Here is a 21,283-nt window from a genome sequence, read left to right on the forward strand (position 1 = left end):
TCCTAATGGTTGCAATATTAATCATCCTTTTTTCTCCTTGATTTATTAGATCAAGGATCTTCATAGAATATACCAATTCTTCGAATTTATTTCTGATTTTATTTCTTTAGTTCTAACTGCTACTCTTAGAGTAAAGTAGGAAAGGACCATTTAGTATTTTGTTTGTTTTTAGGATTGACTCCTTATTTCCAGACAATATCTGAAAAAGAACAACAATATACCTATAATCAGATTTAAATGATCTAGGTGGAACAAAAACATAAATGACTAATTGGATATAGTTAAACTTAAAAGGATGCAAATGCATTTTGCCTAAAGATAACATCAAACACCCAACAATATTAAGCAAGCACTACAGTAATATAAACTAACAATGACACGAGTGTTAGAAATATAGCTTGCAAGTTGTGACTACTCTTGTTCTGTATTGGCAAAAATTACAGCACTATCCATCTCTCTCGGTTTTAAGGACAAAACTGTCTTCAACAATAGCTCTACAAGTAGAATTATCCCTTATCAGGTAGGTTATGGCTTCTGATGTTCTAAACACATGAAATGGAATAACTTAACTAAAGAAAATGATACAATTTAATAATCAACAAAATACCCCTAATCTTGGGGCATACAAGTTACATTCTGCTCCCCATTTAGTACTTTAAAATTTCCAAAAGTGTGAAAGCCTTCAACCTGCTGAGCATTTCGACTCCCAGGCTGAACGAGTAATACACTAATATCCAGGGGACAATGGCTACATAAAAACAAGTCAAATATCAGCCTAACCAAATTTGTACAGGAAGGATGTAGTAATCAAGAAGATAGGTGAAAGATATAAAAAAAGTATTAAGCATGGAAAAACATAAAACTGCAATATCACAAGCTGACCATAAGAAATAGTTTATAGCTGAAATACTTACATTTGCTTCAAATAATCCTTACAAGAAACTTTCAATGTTGAGTTCAACAAAGGAGCAGGGATCAGGAATGTCAAAGTTGTTTAATACCTGGAAGAATACACAACAAGCAGAATAAATTTTTTTTAGATGTATATGACTCCAAGGACATATACAGTAGTTGCGGCCACAGAAATACAATCTACTGCACTGGAAATAATTGACCATGATAAATCAAGCTGACATAATTTCAAGTACCTCTGGATGAACAATGCCAAAAGTCCCAACTTGCTTTCCCTTGTAAATAATTCTAGCTTGTCTACCCGCAAGAAACTCGGGCTCCTTCAATAAACAGTTGAGTTCATAAACTTGAAGTTAGAATCGGAATAAAGTGGTTTCTAAAAAAAATGAAAGGAGAAAATAAAACATAGAAAGATCATGTGTAGCAATATACTTACATCTGACCGCTCAATATAATACCCTGATTTATCACCAGGTGAAACAAAGGTAATCCCATTCTTTTCCATTACTCTGTCCACTAAGCCATGAATTATCTGCATATCATCATTGACAAATTTAAGTACAATGATCCAACTTATTATTCTGCTAACTGCAAGAAGTAGTGATATTTATTTTTAATAGTATCACACTTTAGGTAAATATAGCAAGCGTAAATTAAATTCTAAGCTCGTCTGGATAAGAAAAATCTAGGAATCTAGGTTCACTCTTCCTTATCTATAATGAATCAAGTAGAGATACTGATGTATTCAAGGAGAAAAAAACCAAATAAACTGCCATCAAATAATTACTTAATATATACCTCAAATCCTGCATTAGCACCACAGTACAGTGCAGCAACTTGGCGTAGATTTTTTGCACCAACATCATTGTCATCCAAAATAGCTATATCACCCACTTCAAAAATCTGAATCAATAGTTTTAGAAATATATTCATACGAGCTTACACCATAGTAGAGGGAAAAAAATGATAAATTGAATTATCTGATGCAAAGGAGTTGGTCAATTTGGTCAAACTGAAGTTAAAATCTTTCAAAATGAAAAACTTGAGTAATACCTTTATGGGTTTTGGATGATCCTTGTTATGAGCAGCAGTTTTCAAAATGCCAGGCATAAGACTAGTCCGGACAGCCTGAATATAATATGTAAGAATATAAAAATAATTAAAGCAAAAATATTAAACTAAAAAGAACAAATATCAATTTTATCATAGGAAAAAACCACCATATCAATCACAAATACAATTATATGTTCAAAACCATTTTAAAAAGAATACAAGACTAAAAGTAAAGGAACAGATTAGATTGTCAACAGATAGGATGGAGTGCATCTCAGGTGCTAAGCAATAGGACCATCATCAACATAGTGAGACAAAATGCCAGGACAACACAAATGAGCAGGCTGCACATAAGATACAGGTGTTTGATCCAGTTGAGAATGTGAACGTCAGATATTAATCCAATACATGAGCCATTAACAGTGAAAACTATTAATGGTTTGTCAGCAACTGGAATAATAACCTCTGAGAATAATGCAAAAAGATGAATACTGAAAAGAACCATTTTAAGTTATTCTGTAGTCAATGAAATTAGAATACTGCTTGCACAGACACATTGCAATTAAAAGAGTTGAAGCGTATGAACCTCGAAGTCTGAAGATCTAGGGTTTCCAATGATAACCGCTTTGGATTTATTATCTTTGCGGTTTAGCATGGAAAAGTTTTCTTTTTTAGAGCAGAGTATGAATGTCAAAACCTCCGTGAACCCAATCATTGCAACCTAAAAATTTTTTGGGGATAAAAGGATTCAGGTAAGCTCCCTTCAAATAATTAACAATATGATTCAAGAATATTCCATGTAGTAAAACACAATAAACTGATTGGCAATATTTTATGGAAAATCAAAAACATGAAACTTAAACAAGCTTCAATCAAAGGAGTCACAAGATCTATAGTTTTGTTCTATACCTCATTTCTGATAAGATCACTCAGCTCATTCAGAGGAAGTAGTGTCAAGGAAGCAGCTAATCTCTTTGACCCCTTATTATCTACTATTGCTTGATCCTTAATAGCATTGAATCCATAAGCTATTGCGACATCCTACAGATGACAGAACCAAAAGAGGGATGCCTTGTCAGTAAAAACATATGTAATAGAACCAATATGCATCCATGAATGATCAAGCTCATCATCGCCAGTACCTCCATAACATCACATGGATGAAGAACATCACTTCTAGTAGGGGGTACGGATACAATAAAGTTGCACTGTTTACTGTCAGATGTAGATTGCTTGGCATGCAATTGCATCCGATTTAAAAACTTGGTAACCTGAAGAAATCGGGAAAAAATTATGGGAAAATGGCAATATTCGTTCCAGTTTCTATCAGAAACATACGTATTGGATCTTATATTAGAGACAATACACTGCACATAAAAAACTTAACAAAATAGAACTGAAGGTAATAATGACATGAACATCTGAAGAACTCAACCATAGAAGTAAAACGACCAAACAAAAGAATACACAGTCAACCTGTAATATGTAAAAAGATTAAAAACAAATGTACTGGTTGTTTATACACATGCAGCAGACCTTAAGTCCAAAAGATACATTAGCAAATCAAAAAATCAAGTTGTAAATTAAAATCTGGAAAGAACGTCACCAGAAAACTCTTTTATTTAAAACACAAATAAATAAGGATAGCGGCGTTTATCCAACAAATACTTCGACATGTAAAAACACAATTCCTATTGTAAAATATAATTTATAAAGGATAGATCAATGGATGCCTCGAGCCTAATTAATGCTGATAAAAAGCTTACAGCCAGTCAAAATCTGGGAACAAATAATGTCTCTGTAAATTTTGCATTAGCAATGTATAGGAAATAATTACCTCTTCTGCCTCCAAGGATACTCCAATCAATCCTGTAATGTAAGATAGAGAAACTTCCATATTGTAGACAGATAAATCAGGGTATATGTGAGATTTTCCATCAGAAGAAACCACTTCAACTGGTTCAATGACAAACTTATTTTCACAATATTCCGCAAAGGCTGTTACCTAAAAAAATAATAGTCTGTCGTAATCCAAAATATTATAACTCCAAGAAAATGCAGAAAAAAAAATAGCAAAATTCACTTCTCTACCATTGTATTTAAAACAATTTTCGCCTTTGTCAGATCAGTAGCAGTGCATTCAATAAAAACATTCTTTGTCTCCAGAGTAATGGCTGAATGTGCACCATTGATAATTGGGGGTAAAGATAAAACAGTTCTGTAAAAAAATCATAGCACATCATCAATAACTGAATTCAACAACAAATATGATGCGACAACGTTAGTCAAAATTAAAAAGGCCAAATGCCAAAATTTTCTATTTACAAGAAAGTGCAATCAACAGAAAATATTGAAGGTTCTTTTCCATTTGTGTCTGTAAATGACTACTATTCATGTGTTTGTGTGTCATGATTAGGAATTCAAGCGTACAACAGCATCAAGCACTAAACTTTTTCGTTTAAGAAATTTATTATGTATGCTTTAAATCTTTATTATTTTAAATTTTATTAAAGAGGAGAAATAATAAAATTAGTAGAAGGCAAGGATTCCCACTAACTAAATCAAACAAGACAAATTGGCTCAATCCTCGAGCACTAACAGTGCAAAGTGCAAACAAAGCTGCATTTTAAAGGTAAATCCACAAAGTCATATTTCCTGTCTATAAGCACAAAGCCTTTGTTTTCATAAAATAAGTAAAACCTAATCACCTCAGAATTTTCACTGAGAAATCTCAAAGCTTGAAAGCAACCACTATCCCGAATACATCAACAAGAAGTACAACAAAAGCATGCACAAAAACATAGTTCCTCTCGGAGAACAAAGAGTCCTCTAGGCCTTGTAAGACAATAGATAGATTTGAATCATGGCCAAAACTAAAAGTTGATTATATAGAATTTTAAAACATATTCTTTCTGGTTTAGAAATAAAAACATTTTGAACATGTTTGAAATTATTTTTTCTCAATTATCATACCAGAAATTTTATTAGTATACGTTGTTTATACATCCTGATCAATATTTAACACACAATCTTAATTATAATCATAACGAGCATTTATGCACCACATCTTTTTTTAACTTAGCATACATTCCCATCAAAACGCTTAAATAACAATGCAATTATTTATTATAATATCATAATATACAAACAAAGCTTTGTGATAGTATTGCTAAAATGAGAGCTAAAAGATTTCAAAGTTTTGCAAATTTAAATATGAGGACACAATGAAAATATAATACCTCTTACTGTCATATAAAACAGGATAAACGGGCGAGTCTTCAATAATATGCAAGAATTTCTTCAGTTTCAAATCTGACTGTCAAAATTAAATCAAAAAAAGTTTTCAGGTGCATCTCAGAGTAAGCATGTCCAAACAGAAAAATAATTAGTGAACACCTTGTTGGGTGGACTTGAATGACTCATAAGCCTAATTGTGCATGGTTTATAACAACTTAAGCTATATAAATAGAGTAATAAAACATTATTCAAAAACTCACTTTGTAGAACTCCATGAGCTCATCAGCCCTGAAACTCCTCTCCTACCATGCCAAAGAACAGAGGGAGGAAAATTATTGAAGTTTGAACATCAGCTTGATAAATAAATTCATAGACCAATAAATATTTTTATCTGAGTACTACACAAAGGATCATAAGTCAAAACATGTTCCTTTCATCAAAGGAGGCTGTAGTAGTATGTGATTTAAAACATATGCTTTTATAGAAACAGAATACCCTTAATAAAAGTTACCTGTTTTAAAGGTGTAAAGTTAATACTCGAAGGTGGTAAAGCCTGAGAGAAAAAACACAAGAAAAATCAATATGCTGATGACCCAGATAACCAGATAGAATCAAATTGGTAACAAAACTGAAATTAATTTGAGATATATCTCTTGGTGAAATTGCCTTAGAAAAAATCATATAAAGGGCCTGGGTTTAATACCAATACACCAAATCCAGTAGCAATACACAGTACATAAATGTCTTTCAAAAAATCTTACTTTTGTTAAGTTTTCTATCCACAATACTTAAAAGTTTCATGCCAAGAGTTTGAAAGAAATCAACCTCATAAGTAAAAGGACCCTCCAGTTTATCCAGATCATGAGTGCCAATAGCAACAAGGGTCCTTCGCCTGAAAAAGAATGAAAACAAATTAATTGAAAACCATTCATAAAGTGCCGTGATATGAGATTACAAAAATGAATTAAAATAAACTGCTCAATAAAAAGGGAACTTAATTTAGAAAGAAAAAGCATAAATTGGAAACAAAAAGAATCCAAAAGCCACCGGCTAACAAGAGTTTTCTAAATGTTCCATCAAAAACAGAAAAGCACAAGATTCTGTAATAAATAATTAATGTACAATATAAGGAAAGAAAAAGGGCATACATGACAGCATTCAAACTCACAAGGCTATTTTGGTTTGAAGAATCTAGAGAACATGAGAAAGACAGAAAGGTAGAAACAGAATTTAGTGATATATTTGTTTTACAGGAAATGAATCAAATATATGAAGTCTGCTAAGGTACTTATACAGCTAAAATAGCTTGCTTTGCAAACTATTCTTTCCACAGAAACTTACAACTGCTGTAACAGTTATGTTGCCAATAGCGCGCTATGGCGTAATAGCACAGTGATGGAAGGGTTCGGCCCGACGCTGTCTTCTTTTAAGGGTAACTTCAATTTGAACCCTTTTAAGAGCAAAATTTTGTTCTTAAATTTGTTATGTTCATACTCAAACAATCGTTATGTTCTTCTTACTTTTAGTTCAGTTTTGTTCTTCTACTCTCCTTCAGTTTTATTGCTCTATACTTTAGGTTCTTTAACAATTGAGTATGATTATCTATTTTTCTGTTTTTGCGTATTTATGTTGACTTTGTACAGTGGTTCTTAGAGTCTTTGCAATGGCGGCTATCTCGCTTTTTGCTATATCATTTTACTGGGTCGGTGCTATGCAATGCTCAGAGGTTAACAACATAGCGTATGACAAACAACAATCAAGCCTTATCCGACTAAGTCGGGTCAGCTACATGGATCAAATTACGCCATAATATTCTATCAAAGACCATGTTTCTACCCAACTTGTTAATGTCGAGTTCTTTCTTAATAGTTTCTCTTATAGTTTTTCTAGGACTTCCTATACTTTTAGTTGTTTGACTACTCTCCATAAGCTATACATTTAATTTAACCACTACATTCGCAAGAAAATATTTTAACATAGAACAACACTACAAAATTACACTTCAATAGATAGAAATCTGTTACAGCAGCATAACTAACTAAAGATGGCTCTAGAATATCCATGTAAATATATAAGAGAGATTACATCATTGATTTGAGAAACAGGTAGTGTTGGTGTGAAGCTCAAAACAAATAAAGCAGCAATTCAAATCACATTACCGACAAATATTTTGATGCAGCTTGTCTTGGAGGTCAATAAAGCTGTTGTATCTCGCTTTATCAAAAGTTATACCTCTCAATACAGCACATACAACATAGGGCCGAATCAAAGATGTCTGCAATAAGACAAGAAATAATTCACTTTCCACGTAGAAAAAGGCTCATACTAAGAAATTGTGTATTAACAGCATAAATAACTACCTCGGGCTTCACATGCATTTTAAGCATTTTATCCTTACTAATGTCAGACAATTTGTAAGTGGGGATTTCCTGAAACCCACAGAAAACTCGGAGGGCTTGAGCCAGTCCTTCAAGGCAGAGTAGGTCATATCTGAGCAAAAAGTAAACAGCAGATCAGTAAGACTTTCTGTTTTAAAGAAAACAGCATTTTCCCACATAATTTCAAATCTGCGAAAAAGTGACACAACCGCTCTTCAAATGGTTACACAATTAAGTGGCATTTGCAATTTCTGTGAGAAAATCATTCACAATGAGTATTCAACCTTGTTTTCCAACAATATAGATGCACTATTGCATTAATTCCAATTTAACTGAGTATTATCAAGCTTGAAATTTTTTATTTCTATCTCAACTTATGTACTCAAAGCTTATTCCAAATGCAACATAAAGTATGAGTTACAAATGGTCAAAACTGTATTAAAAGAATTAATAACAGAAAGGTGAAGATAAAACAAACATTTACTCAATGCACATCCAAATTTTGCTGAATCTCATCAGCAGTATAAAAATAAAAGATATAATCATAGGGATACCTGTTTGCAGGAATTTCAATTTTGTATATAATTTCTTCATCCTCGTTAGCGTCTTCTTCTTCCAAATGTTTCTCTTTTCTCACAATTGCCTTTTCTGTAGTCTGATATACATATGTTGATTATTGATTATTACTACTACTAAAATATCGAATTGAAACTCCAATTTCGAAAATAAACGGAAAATCACTTACGACATCATCGAGCTCAATTCCAAAACTGAAGCACAGGTCTTCAAATTCTTCTTGCGCTGAAAAAATTCAAACAAGAAAAAAGGCAATGTAATCAACTAACATGAAAAATTATGAATACAAACAAGTACATAGACTTTGATTGAAATGAAAACGGAAGCTCACTGTAAGTTCTTCCTAGAGCCGCAAACAGACGATCCCGCCCTACACTGATAGTAGGCATGGTGTTCTTCTGATCGAGAGTGAATGAGCGCGTTTGCGAGAAGCTGGAACTTGTAGCTTTCACTTCGCCGTGTGTTTAAGAAATTTTCCAACGCGAAAACAAAACTAATGCAATGAAACGATTCATCCAAAAACCCGAAGTTTTGCGTTAGGTTTTTAAATGGGCCGCTAGTTTTTATTAAAAGCCCAATAAATATGGGCCGGATTTGGTTAAAAGAACCCGGTTCGGCCCAATTATAATTTCCTAGAGTTATAACTTTACATAAGCAGTCACGTGTGTATCTATAAAAACCCTAATTTAAACCAAAGGTTGAGGCTTGTGAGACTAAAACCCTAAAATTCCGAAAATTTTCATCGAGCAGAGAGTGAGATATGGGGAGCGACAGTGAAGGTGAGAAATCGGTGCAGAGAGAGAAGGAGAGGAAGAAGATACTTGCTTTAGCTCCCATTGCAAAACCTCTCGCAGGGAAGAAGCTTTCCAAAAGAACACTGAAGCTTGTAAAAAAAGGTAGGTAGCGTCTTTCTCGTTGGTTTTGCCGCTGCTTTTACTTCAAAACTATACATGTATCAAAGTAACACTTGCTTGTTAGTTTTGTTATGAACTAGAGTGTGCTATAGTTTGAATCGAGTAATTTTTAGTTTGTTAGTTTTTCTAGTTGAGTTTATTCTTATGTGCTGTTGCTGCTCATGTATTGTTGATGATAGTCTTGTAGTTAAGATATACTAATTAGTAACATTAGCTCTACATTTAGGAGAGTCTAAGTTACTGTGGGCTTTGACATATGTACTTGAATTGAATGGAAGATAACAGACTACTCCATTTGTTTTTGTCGGCTACTATCTACTGAGCCTGAGCCTAAATCTCGTGTCAGAAGTTTAGTGTATAAAATAGCACCTTTTATTATATACTTGGATTTAGGATGTATTTTTTGGTTGAAAATTGGGAGATTTTGCTCCGAAGAAAAAGTTAGTTTGTTGGCTAGTTAGTTAGATATGGAAGAAGATTTGATGCATATTTGTATCTCTCTGCGGCTGAGTTTATGATATCCTTCTCATGTGTGCTGTTTGAATTTGTTGGTTCTCTAAATGTATGTCCGGAAGTATGCATTGTTTGGTCACTGTCTTACATATATTTGCATGTTTCAGCGGCTGAACACAAGTGCATAAAGAGGGGAGTAAAAGAGGTGGTCAAAAGTATAAGGCGTGGTCAAAAAGGGTCAGTATTAAGTTTTTGCTAGTTATTAAATTGTATTCCAAGTGTTTAAAAAGTTTCGTCTTTTGAGGCCATTCCGTCTCGAGATTTATTTGACATGCTGTGTTTATGTTTTTTTATTGATGGAAAATAAATGAGTACCCTTATTTTCTGCCATTTGGTCGATGCAGAGTATGTGTAATAGCTGGAAACATATCGCCAATTGACGTAATCACTCATGTTCCTATTTTATGTGAAGAGGCTGAAATTCCATATGTATATGTCCCCTCTAAAGAAGTAAGTTAATCTCTGATTTTTTTATCTTTAAGTTAATATTATGGACCACATGTTTTGTAATGCTACTGTTTCTTTATAAAAACTGTTATTCCATAATTTGGTGTTCATGTATGTTGAGAAACATCAATTGCTCGAGTTTATGAAAGTTCATATGCTAAATTGTTTGGATCAATTTTCAGGACCTTGCAACTGCAGGAGCAACAAAGAGGCCTACATGTTGTGTTTTAGTGATGACCAAACCTTCAAAGGGTGAACTTGCACAAGAGGTTCAAGAGAAACTAAAGTCTGAGTTTGATCAAGTTGCATCTGATATCACTGAGCTTACGACTTCACTGTTTTAAAACAAACACAAATGTATTTGGAATGTTGGTTACAATGGATTAACATATTGGTAGTGTTTACATTCCATCATTTTGATTTAGGGATAATTATCTTTCTATTGCCTTATTTTTAATGTTATTGCTTAGTTATCTCAAGGGAAAATGCCAAAACTTAAGTAAAAAGATTTCTGCACGAGTGATGTAGCTACTGTGTATGATCACCAAAACGAATGGTTGTTTCCATTCATAATTATCTTTGTACCAAATGCTTTTTGACAATTTCCATAAAAATTAATATCACATTGCTTGCTCAGAATTTCACTGAAACTATTTTAAACACTTAAATGTGGAACAGAAAGTATTATTACTCTAGTAGGCTGGCTGGTTGGTGTATCTAAGATAGAGCATATTTATACTCATCCCCTCAGGTATTTAACAAATAGTGTTTCTTCATAAAATATATTGATTTGTATAAATTACACTTTCAATATTAAATTCAATTTAAGCTCTTTTTTCTAGTTGTATCTTTTAATATATCACAATTCACTTCAACACACCAAAATTATCTTCTCACCTTCGTGCGATCGAAAATCTTTTGTAAAAGAATACTTTAGTCTTCAACTGTGATACAAACAAACACTTAAAGCATCCAATTGTGAGCACAAACAATATTTAACCGTTCGAACATACCTATGATTAGGGGTGGCAAAATGGGCTCGGCCCGTTGGGCATGCCCGTTTTGCCCGCACTTTTGTGCGGGGCGGGCCAAAGATTTAGGCTCTCACCCTCAAATGTGTCCGTCTTGTCCCGTCCCGTTTTTTTCGCGGGCTTTTGTGGGCACGTGTATTTACATAAATTTTTGTATTTTTAGGCTTAAAGAGTGCAGTGTCCGCGGATTTTTTCCGCCCCGTTTTTTTTTGCAGACTTTTGCGGGGCGGGCATGCCCGTTTGCCATCCCTACCTATGATCACACATGAGGATACCTATGAGTAAGACCCACAATCTTGTTAATCACCCTAATAAAAACCTTTTTGCGACCCGTTTTCTTTTCCTTTTAAATGTTTGATCCCTAGGAGAAAAAAAACTAAATACGCTAACACTCTATTTTTAAATCTTACTAAATGGTTATCGTTGAGTACAACGAATATGATGGGTTATAATACCTTTCTCTTGCATAATTGACTCTCAAATTCGAATTTGGTTGCGACGATCATTTTCCTTTTATTTTAAAAGTTTGATCGATATTTTTCCTATCCTTCTGAGATAAATAAAGTTCGGTGGGGTCTCTGTCAAATATATCTCGAGCATGTGATGCGCTCGTAGTCGTATTTTTTGCGATGTGACGCTAACAACTCTATACTTTACGATGAATTTACGGATGTAGGGAACATCTCTTAACTCATCGACCAAATCCGTGACGCAAATTAGTCTTGCATTGTTCACCTCGTGGTTGAATTGGGAGATCCCCCGTGAGGGCGTGTCGATATCCACATGCAGCATAGCGTCTGCTTCGTATACCATGGTGAAAGGAGCCTCTTTGGTAGTTTTGTGGGGCGTTGTATGGTATGACCATAATATATTACGGAGTAATTAAGCCCATAACCCATTGGCGTCATCAAACTTCTTCTTAAGTCCCTTCAGGATCACCTTGTTCGCTGAATTCACATGTCCATTGGCTTGCAGGTGGAAAACAGAGACGAACTTTGTTTGGACTCCTAATTCACGACAAAAGGACCATGGCAATATCATGGTATAAAGAAGTTCAGCCAGAGCGTGATGAAGGTCGGCGTGTCTCTAACATTGATCACACTTCTTGATGAAGGTCATGTTGTCCTTTAGTAAGATGGACCAATAATATCCCATTGTAAGTAGCTTGTGGGAGAGAGTTCTTCCGTCAACATGATTGTCGCATGCCTATTAATGAACCTCTATGAGGACTAAGGAGGTTTCATGCTCCCCAAAATATCGTAGCATTAGGGAGACTCTTTCCATATTATAGTTTTCTGGCAAGAAGGGTGTAGTTTGCAGCCTGATTTTGAACCTTGTTTGACTTCCATACATCTTGAGGAAGTTCTTCCTCTTGCATTTGCGTAGTATAGTATGTGCAACATCCAACTTGACTGGGGGTGACTTCTAGGGTGCAGATTTCACCCGCCACAGTACTGGGACGACAAGAGTTTCTTAAATTACTGTTTGATTAAATCCCACCGCCTTTGAAATGGAGAAACATTTCACCCTGTTAGACATTGATCACCTGATTGATGGTTCCTTAGGCCACCAAACATTGAGCTTTATAGATGCCTATTCTGGGTACAACTAGATAAGGATGGACCGTTGAACTCCTATTTCCTATGGAAACGTGGATTAGCTTGTTGACCCTGATTATTTGAGTCTGAAAATAAAAATTTATTTTCACGTCAAAAAACTAATTAACTAAGTTCGGTCAAAAACTAATTAATTTATTTTTTATTAAGTCTGGAAATAAAACTGATCATTTAACTCTTCTACGCTTCGAATTGACTTCTGACATCAACATGAAACTTGTAGATTTTTCTCTTAGCTTTCCAACGCATACTCTCATGCTTCACTCGGATACTCATAGCTCATGTTATGATGTACATAGTGAGATGGTGTTAAATTATAGCTTATTTCGAAAATAAATAAAGGAAATAAAAAAAAATCATATTTATCATTAACTTTGAAAACACACTAAAAATGATAAAGTCAACCTAAAAAATTATCGAATGACCGTAATACAAAATAAAATAAAATGTATTAAAATACATTGATCACCCCTCAGAGAGTTTTATAATCCTTTCTCCCTTAATAAACCTCTTATAAATATATCACTATAAAAATAAACTTTTCCAAAATAAAAAGAAGGATTTACAAGATAAAGAAAAACAATAATGAAACAAACAAACAAGATAATCAAATAACATATTAAAAAATATATATATATATAGATAAGGTTACTATTCTATACCATCATCATTAAAACTACCATAAAGTTAACTATAGAGGTCAATGACAAAAAAAGCAATGCTTACAGTGATGAAGTTTCCGAAGAATGTTTGTATATTTGTAAATCAAAAGTTGTCTGAAAATATAGTATGACTAAAACCAAAACACTTTAAACTTTTTTTAAAAAATCAAAAGTAAATTTTTGAAGAGATAGTGTTTGAAAATTTTACATTTTATTTAAAAATACAATAATAAGTATTTAAAAATATAAATATAAAACATTGGTGTATTTCCAAAAGAAAGTATAGTTAGAACCATGGTAATTCATTAGTTGGTTATTGAATTGGAAATCAAAACTTTAATATAAAATATTCAATTTTAAGAAGAAAAAAATAAAATGTCATTTATAACGTTCACAATTTATACATAGAAAAGAAGTGGTGATCAGCAGGGACGTGATCATAGATGAGCTTAAGGAGTGGGATTGGACTGAGAATATCAAGAAAGATTCAGTGAGAATCTTTTGTGATGAACCAGCTAGTGAAGTTGAAAAAGAAGTTCGACAGGAAGAAATCAGAGGTGAAGCAGGCCCAAGCAGACCTCAAAGAACAACACACGTGCCTGCAAGGTTGCAAGAATGTGTGATTAAATCAGATGATGTGGTCAATGAAGAAGGTGGGCTGGTACATTATGCTTTCTACGCAGATGTCGAACCTGTCAATGCAGCTGAGGCATTGAAAGATTCGAAGTAGATGAAAGCAATGGACGAAGAGCTGAAGTTAATCGAAGTCAACAACACTTGGTCACTTGTCGAATTTCCCCAAGACAAGAAGGCAATCGATGTGAAGTGGGTATACAAGGTGAAGTTGAATCCCAGAGGAGAAGTGACTCGACACAAGGCGAGACTTGTGGCGAAAGGATTTCTTCAGAAAGAAGGAATCGACTTCGATGAAGTTTTTGCACCTGTTGCTAGGATCAAAACAATCAAGTTGATTGTTGATCTAGCAAACATAAACAACTGGCAGATGTGTCAGATGGATGTGAAATGTAAATTTCTTAATGGCCCATTAGAAGAAGTTTATGTTGCACAACCAGCTGGATTTGTGAAACATGGCGAAGAAAGAAAGATGTACAGGCTGCATAAAGCCCTGTACGGACTTAAACAAGCTCCAAGAGCTTGGAACAAGAAGATAGATGTTTTTCTAAGGGAGAAGGAATTTGTGAAGTGCAAATTTGAATATGGAGTATATGTAAGAAGAAGCAAGAGTGAATTGCTTATACTATGTCTCTATGTCGATGACCTGTTGATAACAGGTAGTTGTAAGAAGGAGATCGAAGACTTCAAAGGTGATCTCAACAAGGAATTTGAAATGTCAGATCTGGGTGACATTTCATATTTCCTTGGCATCGAATTCTACAAGAGTGGTAGAGGTTTTATGATGCACCAAAGAAGGTACATATGCGAAATACTCAGGAGATTTGAGATGCAGGATTGCAACCCAACTTCCACTCCAGCTGAGCCCAGATTACAACTGTCAAAAGATTCAGATTTAGATGATGTCGAACCTGTTGGTGTAAGCCCTAGAGGCCAATACTTTTTGGTACTTGTATCGAATTATTTATTAATAATAAAAGGCATTTTCTTTATTATGGTTGATTAATAAAGTCCCTGGAATAGATAGTCCGTTTAATGTATTAAGTGTGACTTAATCATGAGAACACATTAAACATAAGGACACTATTCTTAAAGTATCCGTAGTCGAGCTTTAGTGTGAAGTGGGATAACATTAAAGCATTAAGACTATTATGTTTGTAGACTGATGATCACATCTCATGGATCATGGATAAAGAGTTATCAAGTCTTAAACATAGGTATGAATATTAGGAGTAATATTTATACCGAATTGACCTGCTATGAGAATACTATATTGAAAGTTATGCAAAGTGTCATAGGTTATTCTCATGGTGATAATAGTGTATTCCACTCTTCGACCTGAAACCACTATGGACCCTAGATGTAGAGTCGAGTGCTTTATTGCTGATCCAACGTTGTCCGTAACTGGATAACCATAAAGACAGTTGATGGGTACTCCACGAAGCATGCTGAGGGACATGAGTGACCTAGATGGAATTTGCCCATCCTGCATAACAGGATAAATGTCTATGGGCCCAATATTGAACTGGACAAGGATGACACGGTCTATGCCTTGTGTTCAATATAGACATAAGGGCAAAAGGGTAATTTTACACATAAGTATTATCACAGAAGGTTTTGTCAGATCACATGACATTTTCGTGTCTTGGGTAGCAGTGATGTGTTGCTAGATACCGCTCACTGTTTATTATGTTAAATGCGTGATTTAATATAATTGCCAACGTCACGAAAACCTACAGGGTCACACACAAAGGACGGATTGATGAGAGATAGAGTAACTAAGGAATACCGTAAGGTACGGTGGCCTTAAGTGAATTATAGAACATCGCAAGGTACGGTGTACTTGAGTAGAATACGAAATATGGTAAGGTACCATGGGCTTAAGTGATTTTGGGCATATTATAAGATATGGGCCAAAATACACTTAAGTGGGCTTTTAGCTTGAAGCCCAGACAAGTGGTTCTATAAATAGAACCCTTGTGCAGAAGCATTCATATTGCGGTTGCATTATTTTCGTTTTCTCTCACTCTCTCTCTCTCACTCAAAGCCTTCATTCGTACCAGCTAGCACTGAGATTGAAGGAACCCGTTCGTGTGGACTGAGTAGAGACGTTGTCATCGTTCAACGTTCGTGATCGCTTCGTGGATCTGCACCAAAGGTTTCAATCGTCACAAGAGGTAAATATTCTATCACTAATCATGACCATTCGTAAGGATCTCTAAAGGAGAAAATTTTAATTTTCGCTGGGTTTTGGACCGCAATTCTCCTTCAGTGGTATCAGAGCCACTTACGAAACCATGACTCGGATAGCTGTTTAATTTCTGTATTAATATGATTAAAAGACAGAAAGAATCAATTAATTAAACGAGTAATTAAATTTGGCATCATGAGTGTACGAGTTGGATGATTGATGTTGACTATGCTTTGGAACCGACATTAGTATGGTGAAGCAGCGATACATCGATCGTCCATAGGTTATGCAATTGAGACCGATAAACTTATATATGATATAAGTAATCCTAATGCAAAGTACGGTATATGTGATATACTGTTTCTGTTTCGTTCATTCAAACACTAAATGGTTGTTTTCCTTTGAGCGATCAATGGTCATTTGGTTCGGAATCCGACATTAGTATGGTGAAGCAATGACTTGTTGATCAATCATACTGAATCAACAATCGAGGTGTGTTTGACGGTCTGAAATTGGTGCATTAGGGTTGATGACGGCGCAAGGGTTGTGCCCTCAAGGAGTTATGAATTTAGGGCTTTTTGAAAGAGGTCTGTAGACTGTTTCAAAGTTCTGTTATTTTGGCCGCGTGAAGCTCGTGACGAGCGTAACAAGCTGGATGTGTGACGGTCGTAACAAGCCCATGACGGTCGTAACAAGCCTGTGACGGTCGTCACATGCTTTGTGACGGTCGTCACACTCACAGATCCAAAATTGCATGTGACGGTCGTCACGCGCCTGTGACGGTCGTCACACTCACAGAGTCAAAATTTTGGGGTTTCTGTTTTGTGACTACGCAAGGGTTGTGTTGATGCAAAACAATGTCCATTTCAAATGAACCGCCGTCCGCTGACGGGGCAGCGGAACCCTCGGCTAACTCTGCGTAGTGTGATCGATCGCCGAAATTTAATTTGGTTTTAATTAATTAAAGGAATTAAAAATTAATAATAATAATAATGTGTTTGTTATTATTGCCTTGTTGTGATCAGTTATGGCCTTAGTCTTCCTTTATTTTGTTTTGGTTTTTTTTAAATACGACCTGCGTGTCGTGCCTCTCCTTTTAATCTCTTAATGTAACTTCTTTTCTCATCTCAATCCCTCGTATGTAAAACAAGTTTCTTCTGTAATATAATGAAGAAAGAAAAGAAGACAATGTTATGAAGAAAGAGAGGAATTCAATATCAAAAGGAGGACAACCTTGAAGATCTTGATTGGAGAAGCTTAGAGAAGAATTCAATATCAAAGGAGGACAACCTTGAAGATCTTGCTTGGAGAAGCTTAGATCGTTATTAGGTTAACTTAGGTTCTCTCATTGACTTGGGAGAACAATTGCGCTAGGGGCGATAACTGTTTCATTATGTATGTTGATGCATGTGTATGTATGTTGATGCATGTGAATATATGTTGATGCATGTGAGAGACGATTTATATGATAAATAAGCCGGTGAGATCATAACAATTACAATTCCCTCAAATTAAAATATTAAGTTTATGCTTTCCAAGTTTTAACACTCATCAAGACTAATATCGGATAATGTAGGTTTTGCCTACGCGAGGTGCATGATCTATATATTAGTAAGGTGCGATGGGATAATTGTAATATCCAACTGTTAAAACAATGGGTCAAACTTAACTAAACAAATTATAATAATATTATATATGTTTGCTTTCCAAGTTTTAGCACTCATCAAGACTGGTATCGAATAATGTAGGTTTCGCCTACGCGAGGTGCATGTTTTGTATTAGTTAAGGTGCGATGGGATAATTGTAATATCCAACTGCTAAAACGATGAGTCAAACTTAATTATAATTTTATTATATATGTTTAGAAGCAAGAGTTGGGAATAATCCATATGATGGATTGGAATAAGGAGTTATTCACCCAACTGAAATTTTCGAGAGTTGTATGAGATACAACTGGAAGGAGTTCCTACCTAAATAACCTAGTTTTGTGTAATCCGCCTACGCGGACTTAGAACGAAGTGAAATATGGATCTCGACCCACTAGAAAATCTTCCAACGGGATTTTCCGAATCAAATGATGAGGGTCATTTGTTTTGAGTAAAATAGTGGGAGCATATTTGATTAAAGGCCTAATTAAATATGTCAATGATACTTATATTTTCTTAATCCTTATGTAGATAACCATGACAGCAAACACCTCTAACAACATCCTGCGATCAATCCTTGACAAGGAAAAAAAATTGTCTGGGACAAATTTTCTGGATTGACACCGAAACCTGAGGATTGTCCTCAAACATGATAAAAAGATGTATGTCTTGGAGAAACCTGTTCCTGAAGAGGAACCTCCTAGTTCTGCACCTAAGGCAGAAAGAGATGCTTATAAGAAGCATGTCGATGATGCCAATGAAACTGCTTGTCTCATGCTAGCTACCATGAACTCAGAATTGCAAAAGCAACATGAGAACATGACAGCGTTCGATATGATCGAACACCTGAAACTGCTCTATCAAGAGCAAGCAAGGCATGAAAGGTTTGAAGTTTCAAAAGCCCTTTTCCAAAGCAAGTTAGATGAGGGAGCCCCTGTAGGTCCCCATGTACTCAAGATGATTGGGTATGTGGAAAACCTTGAGAGATTGGGTTTTCCCCTCGAAAAGGAACTTGCGACTGATTTGATCTTGCAATCGTTGCCAAATAGTTTCAGTCAATTCGTCCTAAATTTCAATATGATTGATATGGACAAATCTCTTCCTGAACTGCTCTCCATGTTAAGAACTGTCGAGCAGAATCTGAAGACAAAAGGGAAGTTCATTCTGATGATCGGAAATGGAAAGAGACAGAACAAAAGGCCCACCAAGCAGGGTGATAAAGGGAAAGGCAAGGAAGTTGCCAAACCCAAACCCACCGTTGCTGCTTTAAAGCCTAGTGGAGGCATAGCAAAAGAAGGCACCTGCTTCCATTGCGGTAAGACCGGACACTGGAAGAGAAACTGCCCAAAGTACTTGGAAGATGACAAAATCTCCATTCACAGGAAAAGGTGAAAGAGCTGATGATCTTTTGGGCCTAATACATACTGATGTATGTGGACCACTGAACATACCAGCCGGAGGAGGTTTTCAGTACTTCATCACATTTACTGATGATTTCAGTAGATATGATTATGTGTATTTAATGAAACACAAATCAGAATCCTTTGAAAAGTTCAAAGAATTCAAGAATGAAGTACAAAACCAACTAGGTAAGAATATTAAAGCTCTTCGATCAGATCGAGGTGGTGAATATTTAAGCCTAGAGTTTGATGACCATCTGAAAGAGTGTGGGATCCTATCCCAACTCACTCCTCCTGGAACACCCCAATGGAATGGTGTGTCTGAGAGAAGAAATCGAACCCTGTTGGACATGGTCCGATCCATGATGAGTCACGTCGATCTTCCAAACTCCTTTTGGGGACATGCACTATTGACAGCAGCTTACACACTTAACCATGTTCCATCCAAAAAGGGTTGAGAAGACACCATATGAGATATGGAGTGGTAAGAAACCACATATGTCTTACATAAAGATTTGGGGTTGCGAGGTTTATGTGAAACGACAAATTTCAACTAAGCTTGAGCCCAAATCTGACAAATGCTTATTTGTGGGGTATCCTAAAGAAACAAGAGGGTATTACTTCTACAATCCTTCTGAGGGCAAAGTGTTTGTCGCTCAAACTGGAGTTTTCCTAGAAAAGGATTTTATTTCCAAAGGAACCAGTGGGAGGAAAGTAGAGCTTGAAGAAATTCAAGAATCACAAAGCCTATGGAGGAATTGGAGCAGAAAACACAAGTAGTTGTGTAAGAGCAACCTGCTCAAGTAGAACAAGACCAGCGTAGGTCAGGCAGAATACGTCACCTACCTGAGATATATGGATCAAGGTGATGTATTACTCATGGATCAAGATGAGCCTGTGACCTACTCATGGAATCTTTGTTTTGATGAAATAGTAAAACAATATGGATTCATCAAGAACGAAGATGAGCCTTGTGTCTACAAGAAGGTTAGTGGGAGCATGATCGTATTCCTGGTATTACATGTAGATGACATATTACTTATTGGAAACGATATCCCTACCGTGCAACAAGTAAAGTCTTGGGTGGGGAAATGCTTTTCTACGAAGGACCTAGGTGAAACAGCCTATATATATTAGGAATCAGAATCTATAGAGATAGATCATAAAATTCTTGGCCTAAGTCAGAGTACATAGACAAGGTGCTGAGACGCTTTAATATGAATGATTCCAATGGTTATGTGTTTTGCTGAAATGGTGGCGCTGTGAGCTTGAAAAGTTCAAAGCAAAATACAATTGCTGATTCTACAACCGAGACCGAGTATATTGCTGCCTCAAGTGCAACAAAGGAAGCTGTTTGGATCAAAAAGTTCATTAGTGAACTTGGCATAATCCCTAGCATTGTGGATCCCATTGGTCTCTACTGTGATAACAATGGTGCTATCGCACAAGCCAAGGAGCCTAGATCTCACCAACGATCCAAACACATACTTAAGCGTTATCATCTCATTCGAGAGATAATAGATAGAGGAGATGTGAAAATATGTAAAGTACCTACACTTGACAATATAGCTGACCCACTGACAAAGCCTCTTGCGCAGCAGAAGCATGATGGCCATACTAGATCAATGGGCATACGGAGTATGCCTGATTGGCTCTAGAGCTAGTGGGAGATTGTTGGTGTAAGCCCTAGAGGCCAATACTTTTTGGTACTTGTATCGAATTATTTATTAATAATAAAAGGCATTTTCTTTATTATGGTTGATTAATAAAGTCCCTGGAATAGATAGTCCGTTTAATGTATTAAGTGTGACTTAATCATGAGAACACATTAAACATAAGGACACTATTCTTAAAGTATCCGTAGTCGAGCTTCAGTGTGAAATGGGATAACATTAAAGCATTAAGACTATTATGTTTGTAGACTGATGATCACATCTCATGGATCATGGATAAAGAGTTATCAAGTCTTAAACATAGGTATGAATATTAGGAGTAATATTTATACCGGATTGACCCGCTATGAGAATACTATATTGAAAGTTATGCAAAGTGTCATAGGTTATTCTCATGGTGA

At 35.5% G+C, this 21,283-nt stretch overlaps 2 protein-coding genes across 2 annotated transcripts; one reads left to right on the plus strand and one right to left on the minus strand.

Annotated features, from left to right (window-relative positions):
• Nucleotides 1-385: 385 nt before the first annotated feature.
• Nucleotides 386-8,691, minus strand: LOC127073682 (phenylalanine--tRNA ligase beta subunit, cytoplasmic). The gene is made up of 20 exons (XM_051014860.1): nt 8,488-8,691; nt 8,326-8,381; nt 8,135-8,235; nt 7,563-7,692; nt 7,362-7,477; nt 6,028-6,094; nt 5,714-5,755; nt 5,463-5,504; nt 5,205-5,281; nt 4,057-4,183; nt 3,803-3,970; nt 3,108-3,236; nt 2,875-3,006; nt 2,552-2,686; nt 1,966-2,040; nt 1,711-1,815; nt 1,349-1,444; nt 1,149-1,232; nt 915-1,001; nt 386-748 (listed from the first exon to the last, which is right to left on the minus strand). Exons 1-19 carry the CDS (start codon nt 8,543-8,545, stop codon nt 933-935), a joined length of 1,809 nt encoding a protein of 602 aa, XP_050870817.1. The 5' UTR covers nt 8,546-8,691; the 3' UTR covers nt 386-748; nt 915-932.
• A 130-nt stretch (nt 8,692-8,821) lies between these two features.
• On the plus strand, nt 8,822-10,619 carry LOC127073683 (H/ACA ribonucleoprotein complex subunit 2-like protein). The gene is made up of 4 exons (XM_051014861.1): nt 8,822-9,052; nt 9,691-9,760; nt 9,928-10,033; nt 10,213-10,619. The coding sequence occupies exons 1-4, from the start codon at nt 8,917-8,919 to the stop codon at nt 10,372-10,374; spliced, it is 474 nt and encodes a 157-aa protein (XP_050870818.1). The 5' UTR covers nt 8,822-8,916; the 3' UTR covers nt 10,375-10,619.
• Nucleotides 10,620-21,283: the final 10,664 nt, after the last annotated feature.

This window comes from Lathyrus oleraceus, chromosome 4 (genome assembly GCF_024323335.1).
Source record: "Lathyrus oleraceus cultivar Zhongwan6 chromosome 4, CAAS_Psat_ZW6_1.0, whole genome shotgun sequence".
Classification (NCBI taxonomy): Eukaryota; Viridiplantae; Streptophyta; class Magnoliopsida; order Fabales; family Fabaceae; genus Lathyrus; species Lathyrus oleraceus.

What these genes read in the sequence shown, in the direction of transcription:
- LOC127073682 (XM_051014860.1), bottom strand. Translation starts at nt 8,545, where the DNA reads ATGCCTACTATCAGTGTAGGGCGGGATCGTCTGTTTGCGGCTCTAGGA. An exon ending in ACTTTACACCTTTAAAACAG is followed by an intron (nt 5,505 to 5,713) that starts GTAACTTTTATT and finishes TTGGCATGGTAG; the next exon opens with GAGAGGAGTTTCAGGGCTGA. An exon ending in GTTTTATATGACAGTAAGAG is followed by an intron (nt 4,184 to 5,204) that starts GTATTATATTTT and finishes ATTTTTTTACAG; the next exon opens with AACTGTTTTATCTTTACCCC.
- LOC127073683 (XM_051014861.1), top strand. Translation starts at nt 8,917, where the DNA reads ATGGGGAGCGACAGTGAAGGTGAGAAATCGGTGCAGAGAGAGAAGGAG. An exon ending in ATAAGGCGTGGTCAAAAAGG is followed by an intron (nt 9,761 to 9,927) that starts GTCAGTATTAAG and finishes TGGTCGATGCAG; the next exon opens with AGTATGTGTAATAGCTGGAA. An exon ending in TATATGTCCCCTCTAAAGAA is followed by an intron (nt 10,034 to 10,212) that starts GTAAGTTAATCT and finishes ATCAATTTTCAG; the next exon opens with GACCTTGCAACTGCAGGAGC.